Source organism: Loxodonta africana, chromosome 13 (assembly GCF_030014295.1).
Source record: "Loxodonta africana isolate mLoxAfr1 chromosome 13, mLoxAfr1.hap2, whole genome shotgun sequence".
Taxonomy (NCBI): Eukaryota; Metazoa; Chordata; class Mammalia; order Proboscidea; family Elephantidae; genus Loxodonta; species Loxodonta africana.
The window spans coordinates 38,297,386-38,317,278 of record NC_087354.1 but is presented as its reverse complement, the minus strand read 5'-3'; the positions used below and the strand labels follow the sequence as shown (position 1 = coordinate 38,317,278).

The window sequence follows — 19,893 nt, the reverse complement described above, 5'->3', positions numbered from 1 at the left end:
TATAAAACTCTTCACAAAATTAAATATTACAAAATGATCAACACTTCACTAAAAAGCCAATTTTTTTTTTTTTCCCACATGTATTTACCACAGAATACTTCTCTACAAGACACAATTTGCTAGTCATTCACAAATGGATCTGATGGGATTTTTGGAACAGGCTTCACCTCTACTTTTGGCAGAGTTCAAAAAGACAAGTCTCCTGGGCCAGCACATTATTCTCCATAACGCAGTATTTCGTTACATCTTTAATATACAACTGGGCTTAGGTCAGGACTAAGAATACCTAAAAGGTCATGAAACTAAGATCCAGAGATCAAATCAGATCAACAAAAGACCTCAGTGGTATCTAGGGATCTATTCTCAGATCCTCTGATGGCATAATTCACAAGAAAAGAAAATCATTATCTCAGAAGGTGTAACTGCTCTGGATTAGTGAACTGGAGAATTCTGCAGGGTGGAGGGAGATACATGGCCACACAAAATAAACTTCTATTTGTTTTAATCTGCATCTCTTCAGACATTTGTTATTCATTTCCCAGGAAATGAATGAGAAAAGTAAGCAAGCTCCCAAAATGTCGTGATTTCATCCCTTTTTCATTTCCCTAAGCTGTATATTCTAAAAGAGACTTATTTAAAGAGCAGACTAAGCCCCCAACAAGAGTCTGGGTATATCAGAGACTGAGACAGCATTTCTAAATGCTCGTTTCAAGGCCCAACCCCAGAGAATCTGTTTTCAAAAAGCTCTTCTGGGTGATTCTGACATGCAGCCAGGTCTGTGACCATTGATTCAGTCCAAGTCCTTCATTTTACAAATGAAAAAGCTGAGGCCCCCAAGCCAGTTAAGGGTTGTGAAATCCTAAGATGAATTTCAGTTAAAGATGTAGCCTTATTTCCAAAACACCATAGACACGACCAGAGAATTGTTCAAGAAACAATCAGTCCATTGCAGCACAGGAAAAACAAAAACAAGAAGGGTATCATCAGTGAGCCAGAAACTATAAGTGCATTTTAGAAGACATAAGCCAATGGAGAAAACCACAGCCCAATCCAGTTAACGCAGGGACCACCGGGTAAGTGATAAGTTAGCAGGATAGCTTCTTCAGTAGAGTCACAAACTCAAAGACAATGGGATAGGGAATTCAAACAGACTAGGGGGCTGCCAGAAAGACTGCTGGAGCAATGCCCTACATTCTGCTATATCTGTCCCAACTACAGCTGGTAAGGATCACTCTCCTATGTAGGAGGCCTGCCTTGATGGGCTCCTAATGCGTGTGTCAGAACCAGAGAAAAGACAGATTTTTTCTTTTTAAGGTAGTTCAACGCACCAGCAAAATCTCATGACACTGTCTCCTCTGTTTACTCGGGAGTTAGATGGGTACATGGAGGTATTTGGTTTGACTGCCAACTAGACCCCACTGCCCAGCATCAAGGAAAACCCACCTGCCAGCACATCTTCATCCACATGCCACGGGCAGAGCACAGGGCTGCAAACCAGGGAGGGGAAGCCACAGCAGAAAAGAATGGCATTCACAATTGCTGGGGACACCCATATCAACAACTGACAGTGGTCAATGGTATACCTCATCTGCAAATGGGCAGATAATCAAATATCACCAGATATGTGAAGAAAACTAGTAATCTAAAAGAAAGATAGCAAGACCAACACGCAGAACAAGTAATCTAAAGCAACACTAATGAAAGAAATAAAACAGAATAAAATAATCTAATTGGAATCTTTAGCAATCATTGAGAAGAGATAGCATCCACAAAAAAACAAATTACTACACAAAAGACAAGAAAGTTTTTGAAAAAATTAAAAACAAGATCTCTTCTTCTCTCAAAAAACAGCAATAACAAAAACAACTCAGTCAAAGGGTCAGCAAGCACAATGGACTTGGCTGAACAAAGCATTTATGATTAAAAAGACGACCAAATTCTAGCATTCTCTTGGAAAATGGAGAAAATGAAGATGTAAATAAGAGAACAGTTAAGGAACATACCCAAAAAAAAAAAAAACAACCCACTTCCGTCAAGTCAATTCCAACTCATAGCAGCCCCACAGGAACCCAGAGGGTTTGCAAGGCCATAAGTCTTTACAGAAGCAGACTGCCAGTATCTCTCACCCACGGAGCAGGTGGTGGGCTCAAACCACTGACCTTCTGCTCAGCAGCCAAGCACTTTAACCACTGTGCCACCAGGGCTCCTAGTTAAGGGACACAGAGAGTAGGAAGACAGCAATAACAATATTCATCCAATATCCAGAGGATGGAGGACAAGAAATTAAAAAAAAAAAAGAGAGAGACAAACTGTTGCTAAGCTAAAGAAAGATTCCAGAATATTAAATAGCTCTGAATGACCAAAGGAATACTGAAAAGTAAAACCATATACTTTATAGTTAAAGAGAAAGCCATACAAACTTACAGAAAGAAAAAGTAAACCGTACAAAAGAAGAAAGAATCAGACAGGCATCAGACTTATCGTCTATAAAAATAAATAACAGAAGATAATGAACACTGTAAAGAAATTGGGAGACTCAATCATGAACTTAGAATTCTGTATCTAGTTCCATCAGGACAGGAGCTATATCTGTGTTTGTTTACCACTGGACCCTCAGCACTTAAGCAGAGTACTTTACACGGAGTAGGCACACACGTTTGTTGAATGAATGATAAAAACTGACAGCGAGTATTCAAGGAACATTTTCCACCTAAATCCCCACAAAACCTTTCTGGAAAAAAAAAAATAATAGAGCACATTATTCAGAGATATACTTCAAGGGCAGAGAAAAGAACCCGTGAAAAGGGAAAGCATAGGATACAACAAATAGCAATCAGCAAAGACAACAGTTTAACACCAATGGTTAAGTCTAAACAATTGCTGATAGTGCAGCTGAGGTCACAGGCCACAGTCTCCGACCATAGTAAAAAACTAAAAACAGTCCAGATGCCACCTGAAAAAAAATGCTTAAAAGTTTTTTTTTTCTAAATAACTCATGGGTCAGAGAGGAAAATGACCCTCTTGCTCTAGTAATAAAACCCCTATGTATGTGCCCCAGAGAAATGCTTACACAGGTGTACCATGAAATACAGATAAAAATGATCATGGTAGCATTGTTCCTAATGGCAAAAAAAAAAAAAAAAAAACTGGAAACAACCCAAATGTCCGTAAGTAGTCAAATGGCTAAACATGCTAATGTATATTCAAACAATGGGATCAATACAGCAACAAAAAATAACTACAGCTACAATGAATTTCACACGCAACACTGAGCAAAATAAAGACATAAAACAATACATATAACTCTGTTAATATAAAGTTTAAAGACAGGTAACACTATATTGTTCACAGATGCATACACAGGTGATAAAACTAGACAAAAAGCATGAAAAGGACTAGCACACATAGGGAATGGCAATCTGGAAGGGGCCTGCAGAAGGTTTCTAATGTTCTATTTCTTGGCCTGGCGTTCACGAGAAACTAGTTTTTAGACAATGAATTTATGTTCTATGTATTTCCCAGTGTATATTATATTTCACAATAAAGTTTTAAATAATAAGAACAATATGAACAAAAGATGGTATCAAACTATTTAGAAAATACAAACTGGAAAATAATTATATTAAATTTTAGTACTTGTACAGTAAAGCAAACAGCACTCATAATAAAATGTACAGCCTTACATGAATTTATTTAAAAAGCCATTTAAATCACATTCCTTCAATAAACTAGAAAAGTAGAATAAACAAAAAGAAAATGGAATAATTAAGCCACAAGCATAAAATTAAAAACACATACCAGATTTAAAAAAAAATAAAGACCTGATTCTTTCAAAAAACCAATATAATAAAACAGACAATCCTTTGACAAATAATGAAGCTAAAGTAAGAAAACAACCTTCGAAATAAAAAGAGGATATAACCAGGTGACAATGTAAAAAGTGAATATACATCTTTACCATAGTTTCAAAAGCATGAATGCTCATTTTTTTACAGTCTAATGTTACTAAAACTAAGTAGAAAATCTGAACAGACCAATACAAAGAATAGAAAAGATAGTCAAAGCCTCATTCCAACAGATCAAGCACAGATGTTTATTTAAACCAGTTTCTCAACCTTAGCACTAATGTTACTTTGGGCCAGGTAATTCTTTGTAGTTCTGTGCATTGTAGGATGTTTAGCAGCATCCGTGGCCTTTAACCACAAAACGTCAATAGCATACCCTACTCCGCTGTGACAACCAGAGATGTTGCCTTATATTTCCAAATGCCCCGAGGGGCAAAACTGTCCCTAGTTGAGAACTACTGGTTTAAACTGTTCTAGAATGTAAAAAAAAAAAATGCAAAGCCTCCAAACTCATTTTATGACATTGTCTAATCCTGATACCAAAATGAAACAAGAGCCTAAAACGAGAAAAAATAAAACAATAAAAAAAAAAACTTATTACTATATTACAACCTTAAAGTAGAAGTAAAAATCTAAAATTAAGATATGCTAATAACATTTGTGAGAGTGCAAGTATAATTCATAATTAGGAAATTTATTCACATAACTCATAAATTATGATATACCCACACACAAAATGCTATGCACAGCAAGGTAAAGCTACATATATTATGTCCATGATATTCTCATGGACATAAAATATTCTGTTAAGTGAAAAAAAGTAAGTTGTAGGCATTCCAGAGAAGGATGGAAAATTGAATGTAAAATATATACTTCTCCCATCTTTTCCCTTTCCTGAGGTTCCATTAGAATTTCAGTGAAGAATAAACATTGTATAAATACACAAAGATAATAAAAAAAGAAATGGGGCTACCAAGAGAATTCACCCACACTAGAAGATAGTAAATGGAATGGTAATCAATGGAGCATGGCAAGTAAAGCCATAGGCTAAACCAAATCAAAACCAAACCCATTGCCACTGAGTTGATTCTGACTCATAGCAACCCTATAGGACAGAGTACGACTGCCCCAGAGGGTTTCTAAGGAGTGGCTGGTAGATTCGACCTGCCAACTTTTTGGTTAGCAGCCAATCTTTTAACCACTGCACCACCAGGGATACCATGATGAGGCTAATTTGTCCCACAGCACTGTGGAAGAGGCTCTGGACTTCAAGACACCAGGTACAGTGAAGGACAGAAGTAATGGGTAAAACTGAAAACAGATTAGCTAAAAGGCTATATACAGAACACACTGCCCAGCCCCTCAAACACACTGATCCCCTCACCTCCTTGAGCAGAAGCCAGGCAAATATCTACCTTCAGGCAAGAAATCCTAAGGTTTCATCTCCAAAGATATTAAGCAGTTCCAGGCGCCATTTATTATTGCACCAGGCAATGGAGGGGCTGAGAATTCCCAAACAGCCTTTCAGTAAATAGCTCACTCAAATATGAATGAACAAAAAAATAATATTATACATATATATATAAATGGGTAACAGAATAAATAGATATTTGAGCAAAGCTTTCAGAAGAAAAACACAGCAAATATAAAAGCTAGCAGGCAAAATGTATTAAAGAAAAAATAGACATTTCTGGGGAGGGAGGGGACAAAGAGCATCAAAATAACTCCTTAAAGACACTTAAGAATATATTACATCTACAAAACAAGAATAGAATTCTATGTGTAAGGAATAATGAGAACAAGAAAGAGCTCTTAGAACTTATTGTAGTCTCCAATGAACCACAAACCTTCTGGCATTCAAGTCCTTGTACGGTCTCCTCCCACAGTGAATCTGGGCTGGCCCCCTGACTGGCTTTAATCAATAGAATGAGGCAGAAATGATGATGGGCCAGTTCCAATCTTAAGAAGGCCTGGCCGCTTCTACTTTTGTGCTCAGAAGCCAGCCACAAAGAGAGAAAAGTCACATAAATAGGCCCTGGAGAATGGTATGCTACACGGAGGGAAAGCCATGTGAAGAAACATCAAGGTGCCAGATGTGAGTAAAGGAGACATCTTGTACATTCCAGTCAAGTGTCCAGATGGCAACAGTCCCAGCCACCATCTGACTGCAGCAGTTGAGAGTCCCCAAGCAGGAAGCAGAAAAACTATCCAGCTAAGCCTAATCAACCCATATAATCATGAAAAATATAGAATTGTTGTGTTAAGCCATTAAAAGTTTTGGGGTAATTGTTTAAGCACCAATAAATAAAACAATACTTAAACATATGACTGCCCAAATAAAATTTCCGAAGTTGGATAGTAACAAGAAAAATCTTTCAGAACTTGGAACTGAAAGACAGAATATAGAGATAATGTAAGAGATAGAAAGACTCAAGGCAGCGGGTCTAAAATTCAAGTAGTAGGTACCCTAAGGTGAACACAGGAAGAAAATGGAAAGGAAAAGTCACTGCAGGGGAAAAAAAGTAAGAACATTTCCCCAAGGTGAAAGATTCAAGATTCCAAATTTGAAAAGGCCCACTACATGGCCAGCAAATTAAATGGAAAAAAAAAAAAACCAAAACCCACAACTAAGTACATCATTGTAATACTGCAGAATCCCAAGGAAAAGACAAAACTCCTAAAAGCTTTCAGAGAAAGTCACGCATTGATCAGTTAAGACTCAGAATGGCATCAGGTGTCAACCAAACCATTTCCTAACAGTGGCAGTCTTTGAAATTCTGAGGTAAAATTATTTTCAGTTTAGAACTATAAATTCAACCAAACAATCAACCAAGAGTGAGGGTGGAATACAACAGCAGTTAACATTTATTGGGCATTTACTATGCTCCAGGCACTGTTCTAAATGATTTACATTTACCAAGTCATTCGATCCTCACAACTCCTCCAAAAATATAAACCAAAACCAAACAAGCTACTATCAACTCAATTCCAAATCATAGTGACCCTATAGGAAAGAACATAACTGGCCCATAGGGTTTCTAAGGGTGTAATCTTTACAGAAGCTGACTGCCACATCTTTCTCCTGTGGAGCAGCTGGTGAGTTCAAATCACTGTTTTCAGTTAGGAGCAAAGCACTTAACCACTGTGTCATCAGTGCTCCTTTCCCAAAAATAGTGGTACTATTTTCTCCATTTTGCAAATTAGGAATTAATGTACAAAGTGGGTAGGTAATTAGGTCAAGGCCATACTACTAATAAATAGCAGAACCAAGATTCAAAACCATGGCAGTCCAGCCCCAAAAGCCACATTCTTGACCATATTTTTTGGAAGCTAAATTCAAAAACTGTACTACTCTATGTTTTCTTAGGATTTTACCTGAGGATGTACTCAGGCAAAATTAGAAAGAATACGCCAAGAAAGACATGAGATCCAGGAAACAATGGATCTACCCTAGGAAAGCTGACAACAAAAACCTCAAGATGACAGCTGTGCAACCGGCCCAGAAAATAACCTGCCAAGATTGGTGCAGAAGAACCAAAAGCTACAGAGGGGCATGCCACAGAAAAGGGATAGGACAAAACTTTTTTAAACTAAGAATAATAATTATAAATAAGATACTGCAAAGCAAAAAGCTGTACAAGAAAAGAAATTTGGCTCTATACTACAATGTCCCAATATAAACAGCGATTATTCATATGACTAAAAATAACGATGTTTTAAACAAACTGGGAAGGGAGGTGGGTAGGTAAGTGGGTGGTAGAAGAGCTAAATCCTTATCTACTATGGTAAAAAGTCAATAACTTATGCCTAAATATGTAAATCCAGAAATAAGCTTCATTTAGAGATACAAAAATAATTACGGAAAAAAAAACTAAAAGATTTCAAAATTATTCACTTTAAGGAACAAGGAGGACTCACGCAATTATTTTTCACTTAGACCTTCCGGTATTATTGGATTTAACTATGTATTGTAATGCTTTAATATTTAATAAAAACAATTTCAAAAAGCAAGTTGTAAAACAACTTTGGAAAAACGTGTTCAAGGATGGTCACTTCCTTTTCAAAAGAAAACTGCAATGGAATGGGAGAACCTACTTTAGCCTACCTGACCCATATTACCTTCTAGGTGTGAGAAACTGGGTATCAATCAGTCCACCCTAAAGTATTGTAGGTCTCAGAAAGGACTCTTACCAGCCTCAAATTGATGGTTTAGAGTAGAGGTTCAACCTTGACTACATATTAGTAATGACCTAGAGTGATTTGAAAAAATATCTATTCCCAGGCTCCATACCAATTAAATCGGAATCTCTGAAGAATCAGAGTAAAAGCTCTCAGGTGATTCTATTGTGCAGCTAATGCTGAAAACCACCGGTCTACTAAAGGAATAAAGGCAGTCTTTGCATATCTCTATATAAAACTGGACTTGTGAAATATCTGCTTAAGTACTGGTCTTCCCTCATCTCCTTATTTGAATATAAGTAAACATAATGGTCATAAGAGAGGAAAAGACAAAGGATTTAGGAATACAAATACAGGGACTACTTTTTAACCTAGGAATGGTGGGGTGAGCTGGTAGCTACTTCTGCCTCTTGGAGGAGACACCATTTGGGTTAGGCAGGCCTTAAGAAGTACAGTTGGGATTCCAGGTAAAGGTAACTGAATGAACAACGGCAAACAAGCAAAGGAACATTTACGGAAACCAGGAATATTACAACAGTAACAAAAAGGTGGTAGTGGGAGGAGGGTCAGTTGTTTGCCTGTCATGGTAAATACCGGCAAATTGCTCCAAAGAAGAAAAAGGTTATTTCCAGTACTTAAAACAATTCAACACAAACACAAAACTAAGATTCTAATCAGTACATAGCTTCTAAGTAAGTTATATAAAATAAAAATCACCCTAGTTTTACTTTTATTTGAGAAAACGTATTTTAGCTCTTGAACACCGGAGAATTTTTACTTTACCTGACCCGTGGGTAGTGGTTGATCTAGCATCTCAACATCCAGGTGCTTAGGAAGGTTATATAATCTGCAGAGTTCACATATCAACCACTTCAATTGCTGACGAAGCTACAAAACACATTTCAGTAAATAAACATTATGTTAAAGAGCCCTTAGAAGACATGAATAATGCTAAGACTACTGTATTCAATCCAGTAGGATACGAAAAAAAGTTTGTTAACTGCTCAACTGCAGCCTACAGATAAATAAGTCTTTAAAAGAAAAATTTAGGGGCTGCTAGGGTAAGAAAGTTACTGTGACTTGTGTGCAATTCCTTACAACTGATACCTCAGGGAACAAGATCAACAAAAAGGCCAGGGGAAGGGGAGCCCCAGATGGTGTACAATTTCCAGTTGTAACTTCTTTTCTCACAAATTTAACAACTTCAGACCACAGCACATTAATACATTAATCCCACTGCCGTCGAGTCGATTCCGACTCATAGTGACCCTAAAGGACAGAGTAGGACTGCCCCACAGGGTTTCCAGGGAGCACCTGATGGATTCGAACTGCCGACCTTTTTGGTCAGCAGCCATCGTTCTTAACCACCTCGCCACCAGAGTTTCCAACAGAGGCAGTATTGTTGCAAGCGGGCTAGAGAGCTATATAGTCTACAGTCATTAAAACTAGAGAGGCAAACATGGTCTAGCAGACAGAGCCCTGAAATCTAGATGACCCTGAATATAGTATCTAACTCCCTGAGTTTCAGTCTCCCCATCTGTAAAGCAAGGAAATTAAAATATCCTTAAAATGGTAAAGAATTAAATGACACCTGTGAAAACACTTGGCACTTGGTAAGCTCTTAAGTGTTTGTCTTAAAAAAAATTTTTTTTCACTAGGAAAACTGCAAAGAATTACTCCTTAAATTTCCATTTTTAAATCCAGATTTTCTGTTAGCATGTCTACCTAAAGCAAAGTAAATTCCGTGCACAAATGTGTTTTTCATTGTTTAGAATTTCTTTTCAAGGTACAAGCTTAGCAATTAACAATTTAAGAAGAATGGTCAATACTTAGTAGACGTGAATGGGGGCTAGTAAAGCAACTTAATGTCATTTGGTCAGGAACGTTTTCCTGGGTGTCTCTGGCCAAGACAACAGGTGAAGAGAAAGAAGCAGGTTTATGAAGAACCAAGAAGACACACACAGGATCAGAACGGTTTAAACAAAGCAAAGACCAAGCCTTTCCCAAGTGGACAAAGGAGCAAGTAGAATGAGGAAAGCTGAGCACTAAATTAGGATGAAACAAAAATCCTCATGCTTAAAAGGAAGCCAAGCCCCACTGTGGATCTGTTATCCATTCAATAAGCTCTGTTTTGTGCTAAGTGCATAACGAAGATGAGGCAGGGTGACCTGGACACTGTGACTCCTGGGCACAGAAGGAGCTACAAGGAGTGTTGCGGAAGAGACAGCGGTGTGGTGGAGTCACTCCAAGCAACAAGAAAAACAGGATGGCACGTTTTCCAGGAATCTCAATTTACGTCAAAAAAAAATTTTTTTTTTTTTTTTAAACTAAAGTGCTTGAGGGATGGGGGTAACAACTAAGATCACAGGGAAGGATTTAAGAAATGTTTAGACGGTACATAGAGAGTTTTTAGAAACCTACTAGTTTGGGGAGGCTGGGAAATAGTGGTATAAAAAAAAACTCTGAGATAGTTCATAGTTCCAGGTTTCAGGCTTGGGTGACTGGTTTAATTATTTCATTCTGTCCCATGCACCATCACAAAGAGAACTATGAAGGAGAAACATGACTTGAGGAGGTGTGAAGCGCCCAGAGGCAGATGAGTCTAAATTTAGATGTAATCATTTTGAACACCCAAGGCAAGGCACATGCAAGTGAGATTCCACAAGACAGATCTATGGGTGTGAAATTCAGGAGATAAATTTTATCTAGAGACACAGAGTTAGGAATCCTAGAATTCAGGTCATGATTTAAGTAATGGGACTAGAAGAGATGACTCAGAGTAAGCACAGAAATGAGAAGAGGAGAAATAGGCCAACCAAGGAAGAAGAGCTCAGAGGGTACCGAAGCAGGGGAATAAAAGATAAAAACAGGAAACAGAGGTCTGATGGAAGTCTCCATTACATGGCAGGCTCCTAAAGGGCAGGGACATGCCTTATTTTGTCTTTATACCCACCGTTTATCACAGAACCTGGCATAGAAGCCAGTCTTTTTTTTTTTTTTTAAATAAAAGAAAGAAAGAAAAAAAACTTCCTGTTTTACTGTTAATAGTTTTCCTGTATCTACCGAGCAGGGGTGGGAAATATATATATATAAAGTATCAATTTTTTTTACATTTTGTACAATGGGGGCCAGACTACATACATAATATTCTATGTCTTGCTATTTTACTTAGTATTCTATCTTAGAAAGGTGTATGTGCTTTTAGGAAAGATCTTTTTAACTACAAAGTAATAATCTATCATAAAACTATACAGAGTAATTTTATTTAGCCAGCGCCTTACTGACAGACACTTGGTAATAAATGTTAACGGGGGAATGTCTCAACGGGAAATACAACAGTATCAAAAGGCTGCAGAGCGGTCAACTTAAGGACTAAAAAAGGAGACATTAGATTTGGCAACTAAACGGTTATAAATTGTAGTGCAATGAAGGCAGAATCCAGATTATAATGAGTTAAATGAACTAAAAGTAAGGAAATAACTTGTCCTCGCAAGAGACTAAACTTTAACTGGCAGAAGCTATAACATAGTTTTTTTTTTTTCTTTTTGCATACGTATTTACTTTTTTACAAAATTAGGCTCAATTTTATATTCCATTTAACTTTATGTTATGAGCATTTTTTAATGGAATAAAACTAAGTATTTGAGGGCATAGTCCACTTACTTCTACTACTATGAAACTGGTATCTTTATAAAGGAGGCAGCAGCAATGGGGAGGGGGGAGGGCTACCACCTTTCCCTCTCTTATTGTCCCCCTGCTGGGCACGTGAGCATGTGTCTGTCTGGCTTTTTATTCTTGCCTCTTCATGTGCCTCCACACTAGCCTTAACTCTTAAAATAAAATAATGCTCTTTGAACTTATGGTCTTCCCTTCTTAGTTTTAAGAATAGATGTGTTTAAACCATCTATAAGTTATCTTGATAAAAAATTCCCAAATGGTCACTTGGAAGAATAATCTAGTCTTTCCTTAAGCAGTATGTACGTGGTGCAAACAGTTGAAGTGCTCCGCCACAATAGACTCGAAGGCAACCGGTACTGGTACTGATATGATACTGGGAATACCTGGTTTGGCAAGTCTCTCCTCGTTACATTTACTTTTATTTCAACATTTTTTTTTTGCTATTTACTTTTCCAAACTTAAAGTTACTTTGTCAAGTTACAAAAATGTTGGGATTTTTATGAAAATGTCTAAGATTAATATGGAGATAACTGACATATTTACAAGATAGAGTCTACCCATTCAAGAACAAAGAATACAAATTTTTTATTCCACATCTTGATACAAGACCTACACACCTTAAGTTTATTTCTGCGTATTTAACTTTTGTTGTTACTTCCAATAAAATACTTTTCCAGCATGTTTTCTTATTACTGCTTATATTTGGGAAAGCTATTGATTTTTATATCATATAGCCTTTAGCGGAAACCCTGGTGGCGTAGTAGGCAAGTGCTACAGCTGCTAACCAAAGGGTTGGCAGTTCGAATCTGCCAGGCACTCCTTGGAAACTCTATAGAGCAGTTCTACTCTGTCCTATAGGGTTGCTATGAGTCGGAATCGACTCGACGGCACTGGGTTTGTTTTTTTTTTTTTTTTTTCATCTATAGCCTTTAGCCAGTCATCTTAAAAATTGCTTTTTCATGTGATTCCTTTGAACTTTTTAGGTTAACAATCACATCACCTACAAATAATGATTGTTATTTTTCTGTAAGAATTTTATGACATCATGGGACTATATAATAATGTTAACTTTAAAAAAGAATATAACCAAAAGAGCAAGAAAAGAGATACACCTACATAGGATATGACTTCAACTATTCGAAACCATTTATCTGAGGGTATACAGTTGCCATTGAGTCGACTGACTCACGACACACTGCATCTGTGTCCAAGTAGAACTGCGTTCCATAGAGTTTTCAATGGCTGATGTTTCAAAGTAGATCGCCAGGCCTTTCTTCTGAGGTGCCTCTGGATGGACGTGAACCTCCAACCTTTCGGTTAGCAGTCAAGCACATTAGCTGCTTGCATCATGAGGGTAAATGTATTTTATTAGCAGAAAAAAAAATACTGGTAGGAAACAGCCATCATATCAACGGTGCCCACATCAAGTACAGAAATTACGGGAAATTTTTCTTTCCTTTTTGCTTTGTTTTTTTTTTATAGTCTACTAGTTTTCTCACAATGGTCATTTATTGGTTTCATTATCAAAGAAAGTTTTTTTTTAAAAGTCTGTAAAGTAAAAGTTACATTTCTTCGCACATTAAAAAATTTTTTTCACTTGAATACCTTTAGTAGTTACTGCAGACTTAAGGACCCTTAACAGAAAAAGTGATTCCCGAACACTAAGCATGGGCATCATTCTATCATTACTTCCCCTCACACCTACTTCTTTTTCTCTTTTCTTCTTCCCACCCTGGCGAGCAGTCCTGACAGAAAGCAGTTGCTTGATTTAATGGCTAGGATTGAGGGAGAAGAGACCACCTAATTCCTGATCTAAATTAAGACTACACCTGTGGGGAATAAAAATAACAAGCCAGGTAGTAAATAATAGAATCTGAAAGACTAAAAACAAACCCAATTTCTGCCCCTCGAAGATAATCAGTAGTCATGCTTTTACATCATTATTATCCCAACACATAGTTTCTATATACAGTGTTCAGGAAGCAAAAAGAAATTTGGGTTTATTTTCTCACCGAATTGTTGTTTTTAGTATCTTCTAGACGTTCCAGAACTGATGTCAGATTTGGGTCATCAGAGTCCACAAACCATATTGGTGAAGAAGACGGATAAGATTCCTGTGTTAAAGACACCTATGTTAAACACATTTACATACAGACTAACCTGGATATACAATTGAACTACACCACAAAATGGTAAGATGACCATGAATTTAAGTAAAAAGTGGAGAAGAAACACAACATCAAAATACATGTGAGGGAGAAACAAGTGTCTTTTTATGGATTGTTTTAAAACACAAAGTTGCTAAGTTTTATGGTTTAGTCTTGCCTGTTCTACATTACATAATTTATACCTAATTTATATCCAAAAACGAAAGAAGTACTTTAGCCAGTAAGCAGGATGATTTAAAGAATAGAATACACAACAAAAGTTGTTTTTATCAAAAGCCAAAAAAAAAAATCATGTTTAAGCAGCAAGGAAGGTGGCTTCCTCCTTCCTTACAAAGAATGGTCTATCATGGCCTGGATTCTCCAACTTTCACATTTTTAAGAGCTTTAAAATCATAGTTGTTACTGTTAGCTGTCCTCAAGACAGCCCTGAACTCATGGCAACCCAACGCACAATGGAATGAAACGCTGCCTGGTCCTGTGCCATCCCCATGATTCATTGTGGATCGGATCATTTTCATTGGCTGATTTTTTGAGGTAGATCGCCAGCCCTTTCTTCCTAGTCGATCTTAGTATGGAAACTTCCCTGAAACCTGTTCAGCATCATAGCAACACACAATCCTCTAAAGACAGATGGGTGGTGGCTGTGCACGAGGCACACCAGCCAGGGATCAAATCCAGGTCCCCTGTATGGAGGGCAAGAATTCCACCACTGAACCACCACTGCCCCACCCTGGGATCACAGTAAATCCCTCAAAAAGCAAAACTATAAGCAAACCAAAAGCCCCAATCTTGTAGTAGTCTAGAGATTTAAACTATACTACTTTAGCCTTTTAATATAATATCTAGATAAGGTCTAACTCTGAATTTTTAAAACAATGTCAAGGAGTACGTATTTTAGCACGTGTTTTTAAGTCCTCTGGAGCCCTGGTAAATAGTGGTTAAGAGCTTGGCTGCTAACCAAAAAATCGGCAGTTTGAATCCACCAGCTGCTCCCTGGAAACTCCATGCAGCAATTCTACTCTGACCTACAGGGTCACCATGAGTTGGAATCAACTCGAAAGCAACGGGTTTGGTTTTGCTTTTTAAGTCCTTACATACACGAAAAAAGATTTTTAAAAATCTTCTGCTAACTATATACTCCTTGCTTTCTGAGAAAGTAATTACGAAAGCTACGTTGAGATTCTTCTCCATTAGAAAAACTGTTCCTTAAATCTATCCCATTTAATTTTGCCTTTTCCGAACAATTTTCCATCTGGGGGGAAACGTAATTTCTAAATAAACAGATTTCTGAAATGAGGTAAAGAGTACTTCTTAAATATTGCAGGTGTGAGAAGGTAGAACAAACAGTGATATAGCTTTCCCTAGACGTAGGAGTTGGGCTTCGGGACAACACTTCTGATTGTGTACCCACTGTCTGTGCTACAGCTCAGAGAAGTGAATGGTGCACGGTGATACGCAGCCTCTAAAATGACCCCCAATAATCCTCCCTCCTGGTATTCATATCCCAAGTAACTTCCTCCCCTGGACCTTCTAGCAAAGAGAACTCAGCAAAAGTAACAAGATGTCACTTCTGAGATCAGGTTGCAAAAGGATGGTAACTCCCATCTTGCTCACCCTCTCCTGCTGTCTGAATTGTTCTCTCTGATGGAAGCCAGCTGCCATGTGATAAACTGTCCCTATGTGAGACCACGCGGCAATGAACTGAAGGAGGCTTGTGACCAAAAGCCAGCAAGAAACTGAGGCCCTTAGCCCAACAGCCTATGAGATGAATCCAGCCTTGAGAGGACTGCTGCCCCAACCCCACCCACCTTTATTGCTTTGAGCCAGTGAACTCAGATAAGCCATGCACAGATTGCCAACCCTCAAATACTGAGAGATAAAGTTTGTCTTAAGCTGCTAAATTTTGGGGCGGTTTGTTACAGAATAGATAACTAATTCAAACACCTTAAAATTCTGATATTTTACTCCAACACACAAAATGAGTTCTAGCAGAAAACGGTACTACATATATGTTATATGGTAAAAACCACAACATGCGACGATGAAAAAAAAGCTATTGAACTAAGCATCACATGCTTTCCCCGACTAATAAACATTTACCCTGTTAATCTGTACTAACTTCTAGTCTAAACTGGGGGAAAACCATTATCAGCAGGTAACAGTTTTATCTGCAGGTTAGGTTCAAGTCAAAGAAAAACAATAATTTTGCAAAAACAGTTTTAAAGAAGCACTCCTTTGAGAACTATAATCTCAATCATAACATAACTGAAACCACTGAAAATGAGTATTTTTAAAGCATTCCTTAAATGTTTAAAGAAAAAAGAATTGTATTGAAGACATCATTAACGGTTATGGTGCGGTGAATTATTTAATATGGCCCTTCTAAGCCACAGTCTCCGTGACTCCCACACAATCACTGAGTAACCTGTTGCTGTCAAGTCGATTCCAACTCATAATGACCCTATAGGACAGAGTAGAACTGCCCCTTAGAGTTTCCAAGGAGCACCTGGTGGATATGAACTGCCGACCTTTTGGTTAGCAGCTGTAGCACTTAACCACTACACCACCAGGGTTTCCAATGACCATGTGGGGCTATGCAAATAAGGTATATGGAACCTGTGATGGTTAAGGTTACGTGCAGTTTGGGTGGGCCATGATTTTCAGTGGTTTGGCAGTTATGATGTAATTTGGACATCCTCCATTTTTTGTGATGTGATGTAATCATCCTCTGTTTTTATGTGCTGTAAATCCTAGCCTCTATGCCTGTGGTTACAGATCTATTTGGGAGTGTGCTGTCCATTATATTAATGAGGCAAGATTAAGGTAGGATGTATCTTGAGTCACTGCCTTACTAGAGGTTGTGACTCAAGTCACCCACCCTTACCCAAGTCACCACCCTCACCACCTTTATTCAAGTTACACCATGACTTGAGTCACACCTTTCATCTTAAAAGAGATATAAGTGGGGGCAGGGGGCAGCGGGGTTCACTACCAAAAAGAAAAAGTTAGGAGTGGAGCATATCATTTGGATCCAGGATCCCTGTGCTGAGAATCTCCGAGACCCAGGAAACAGCTGTAATACCAGAGATGGTGCAAGACAGTGAGAAGTAGCAGCCAGCACAGCAGAAAACCGGCAGCAGCAAAACCAGGAGAACAGTACAAGATGGCACAGTGGGCTTTCCAGCCTAGGAGTGAGGCGGCTATAGCGGGTGTGCCTTCAGGCAGGAGATTTCCTAGCAGAGTAGGGTGCCTCTGGATACTTGTCAGTGGAGCTAGGTTTGCTGATCCACAGAGCTAGAAAGCTCAACGTCTTCAGGCCAGGGCTTACTGTCAGAGTGGGGTGCCCCCAGGCACTTATCGGAGGAGCTGAAGAGATGTCTAACATTTGCCCAAGCAGGGCAGAGGCTAGGCTGAGAGGCCGAGGGCTGCAGAGAGAGGCCTGCCTAGAGGCATAGCTGAGAAGAGGCTGTCCTGAGAAAGAACTGTATCCCGAATCATTTCTGATCCTCAATTGTAACCTGCTACCTCCCTAATAAACCCCATAATCATGAGTACTGTCTGTGAGTTCCGTGTGGCCACTGCAACAAATTACTGAACCCACCAGAAAAGTAGAGAGTGCCACGGGAGGGGTGGCTGGTGTCAGAATTGGTAAAAAGACAGGAGAGAGGAGGTGGGTCTGACCTCCGTATCACAGCAATCAGCCTTGGGCTGTTGACCTTAATACCTCTTCCCCCTAGTGAAGTCAGAGGATGTCACGAGCCTCCACCACACCATTTTTACATTGGTTTAGTCCATCTATTTGGTAATGGTTTATTTTTATATTCTCATTCCTCTAACACTTATTGTGTCTCATCTCTTTATAGGCCAAAAAGTAAACCGTCCTTAGAATTAATACTGTTCTTAAAGAAAACCACTTTATTAGATATTACATTTTCTTCTAATTCTTCAGCTTTATTTGGGAACACACCATCTAAGACCATTTTTACTTCTGTAGTTTTTTATTTTTCCTAACTTTAAAAAAATAAATAAAACAACTAGATTTTGAACTTCGTTGGGTAGATCGGTGCTTCTCTAATAAATTCTGCATAAATAAAATAAGAGTTGTTGCTCTGAGCATAGAAAAGGATGGAATACTTTCAAACTCATTCCTATGAAGCCAGCATAACCCTGATACCAAAACCAGGTAAAGATACCATAAAAAAAGAAAATTACAACCAATATCCCTCATGAACACATACACAGAAATTCCTCAGCAAAATTCTAGTCAATAAAATTCAAAACCATAGCAAAAAAATAATTCACCATGACCAAGTGAATTCATGCCAGGTATGTAGGGATGGTTCAACATTAGAAAAACAATCAATGTAATCCACCACATAAATAAAACAAGACAAGAACCACATGATCTTAACAATTCATGCAGAAAAGGCATTTGACAAAGTCCAACATCCATTCATGATAAAAGCTCTCAGCAAAATAGGAGTAGAAGAGAAATTCCTCAACATAATAAAGGGCATTTATACAAAGCCAACAGCCAACAACATCCTAAATGGACAGAGTCTGAAAGCATTCTCCTTGAGAATATGAACCAGACGAGGATGCTCTTTATCACCACTCTTAACACTGTGCTGGAGGTCCTAGCCAGAGCAATTAAACCAGAAAAAGAAATAAAAGGCATCCAAATTGGTAAGGAAGAAGTAAAAGTATCTCTATTTGCAGATTATGTGATCTTACACAGAGAAAACCCCAAGAATCCACAAGAAAGCTACTAGAACTAACAGAAGATTTCAGCAAAGTATCATGATACACGATAAACATACAAAAATCAGCTGGATTCCTCCACACTAACAAAGAGAATTTCCAAGAGAAAATCACCAAATCAATACTATTTACAATAGCCACCAAGAAGATAAAATACTTAGAAATAAATCTAACCAGAGTCATAAAAGACCTATACAAAGAAAACTATGAGACACTACTGCAAGAGACCCACATAAGTGGAAAAGTATACCTTGCTCATGGATAGAAAGACTAAACATTTTGAAACTGTCTATTCTACCCCAAGTGATCTACAGATACAATGCAACCCCAACCCAAATTCTAACAGCATTTTTTTTTGATGAGCTCAAGAAACAAATTACCAACTTCATATGGAAAGGGAAGAGGCCCCGGATGAGTAAAGTATTACTGAAGAAGAACAAAGTGGGAGGCCTCATACTACCCGATTTTAGAACCTGCTATACACCACCACAGGAAACCCTGGTGGCATAATGGTTAAGTGCTACAGCTGCTAACCAAAGGGTCGGCAGTTCGAATCCACCAGGTGCTCCTTGGAAACTCTATGGGGCAGTTCTACTCAGTCCCATAGGGTCGCTATGAGTCAGAATCGACCCGACGGCACTGGGTTTGTTTTTTTTTGTTTATACCACCACAGTAGTCAAAAGAGCCTGGTACTGGTACAATAGATACGTAGGCCAATGGAACAGAATTGAGAGTCCAGGAGTAAATTCATCCACTTATGAGCAGCTAATATTTGACAAAGGCCCAAAGTTCATTAATTCGGGAAAAGGCAGTCTCTTTAACAAATGGTGCTGGCATAACTGGATATCCATCTGCAAAGAAAATGAAAACAGGACCCATACCTCAAACCATGCACAAAAATTAACTCAAAATGGATCAAAGGCCTAAATATAAAATCTAAAATAATAAAGATCACGGAAGAAAAAATGGAGACAAGGTTAAGAGTCCTAATACATGGCATAAACAGAATACGAACCATAACTAACAATGTATAAACACCAGAAGAGAAACTAGATATCTGTGAGCTCCTAAAAATCAAACACTTACGCTCATTAAAAAACTTCACCGAAAGAGTAAAAAGACAACCCACAAACTGGGAAAAAATCTTTGGCTATGACAAATCCGATCAACATCTAATCTCTAAAATCTATAACAGTGCAAAACCTCAATAACAAAAAGAAAAATAACCCAATTAAAAAACAGGCAAAGGATATGAACAGGCA

The 19,893-nt window shown here is 38.2% G+C and overlaps 1 protein-coding gene across 4 annotated transcripts in view; it reads right to left on the bottom strand.

Moving 5' to 3' along the window:
* The window catches only part of UBE2Q2 (ubiquitin conjugating enzyme E2 Q2), an 85,821-nt gene that overhangs the window by 43,682 nt on the left and 22,246 nt on the right, over positions 1 to 19,893 (bottom strand). For 2 of the 4 annotated variants that reach the window (XM_064267216.1, XM_064267217.1), the window contains exons 2-3: positions 13,715 to 13,816; positions 8,808 to 8,912 (exon numbers count right to left, since the gene is read on the bottom strand). In XM_064267216.1, the coding sequence (XP_064123286.1) occupies positions 8,808 to 8,912; positions 13,715 to 13,816 (207 nt within the window). The remainder of the gene's footprint in view (positions 1 to 8,807; positions 8,913 to 13,714; positions 13,817 to 19,893) is intronic. The other 2 variants (XM_064267218.1, XM_064267219.1) reach the window with 1 other exon arrangement.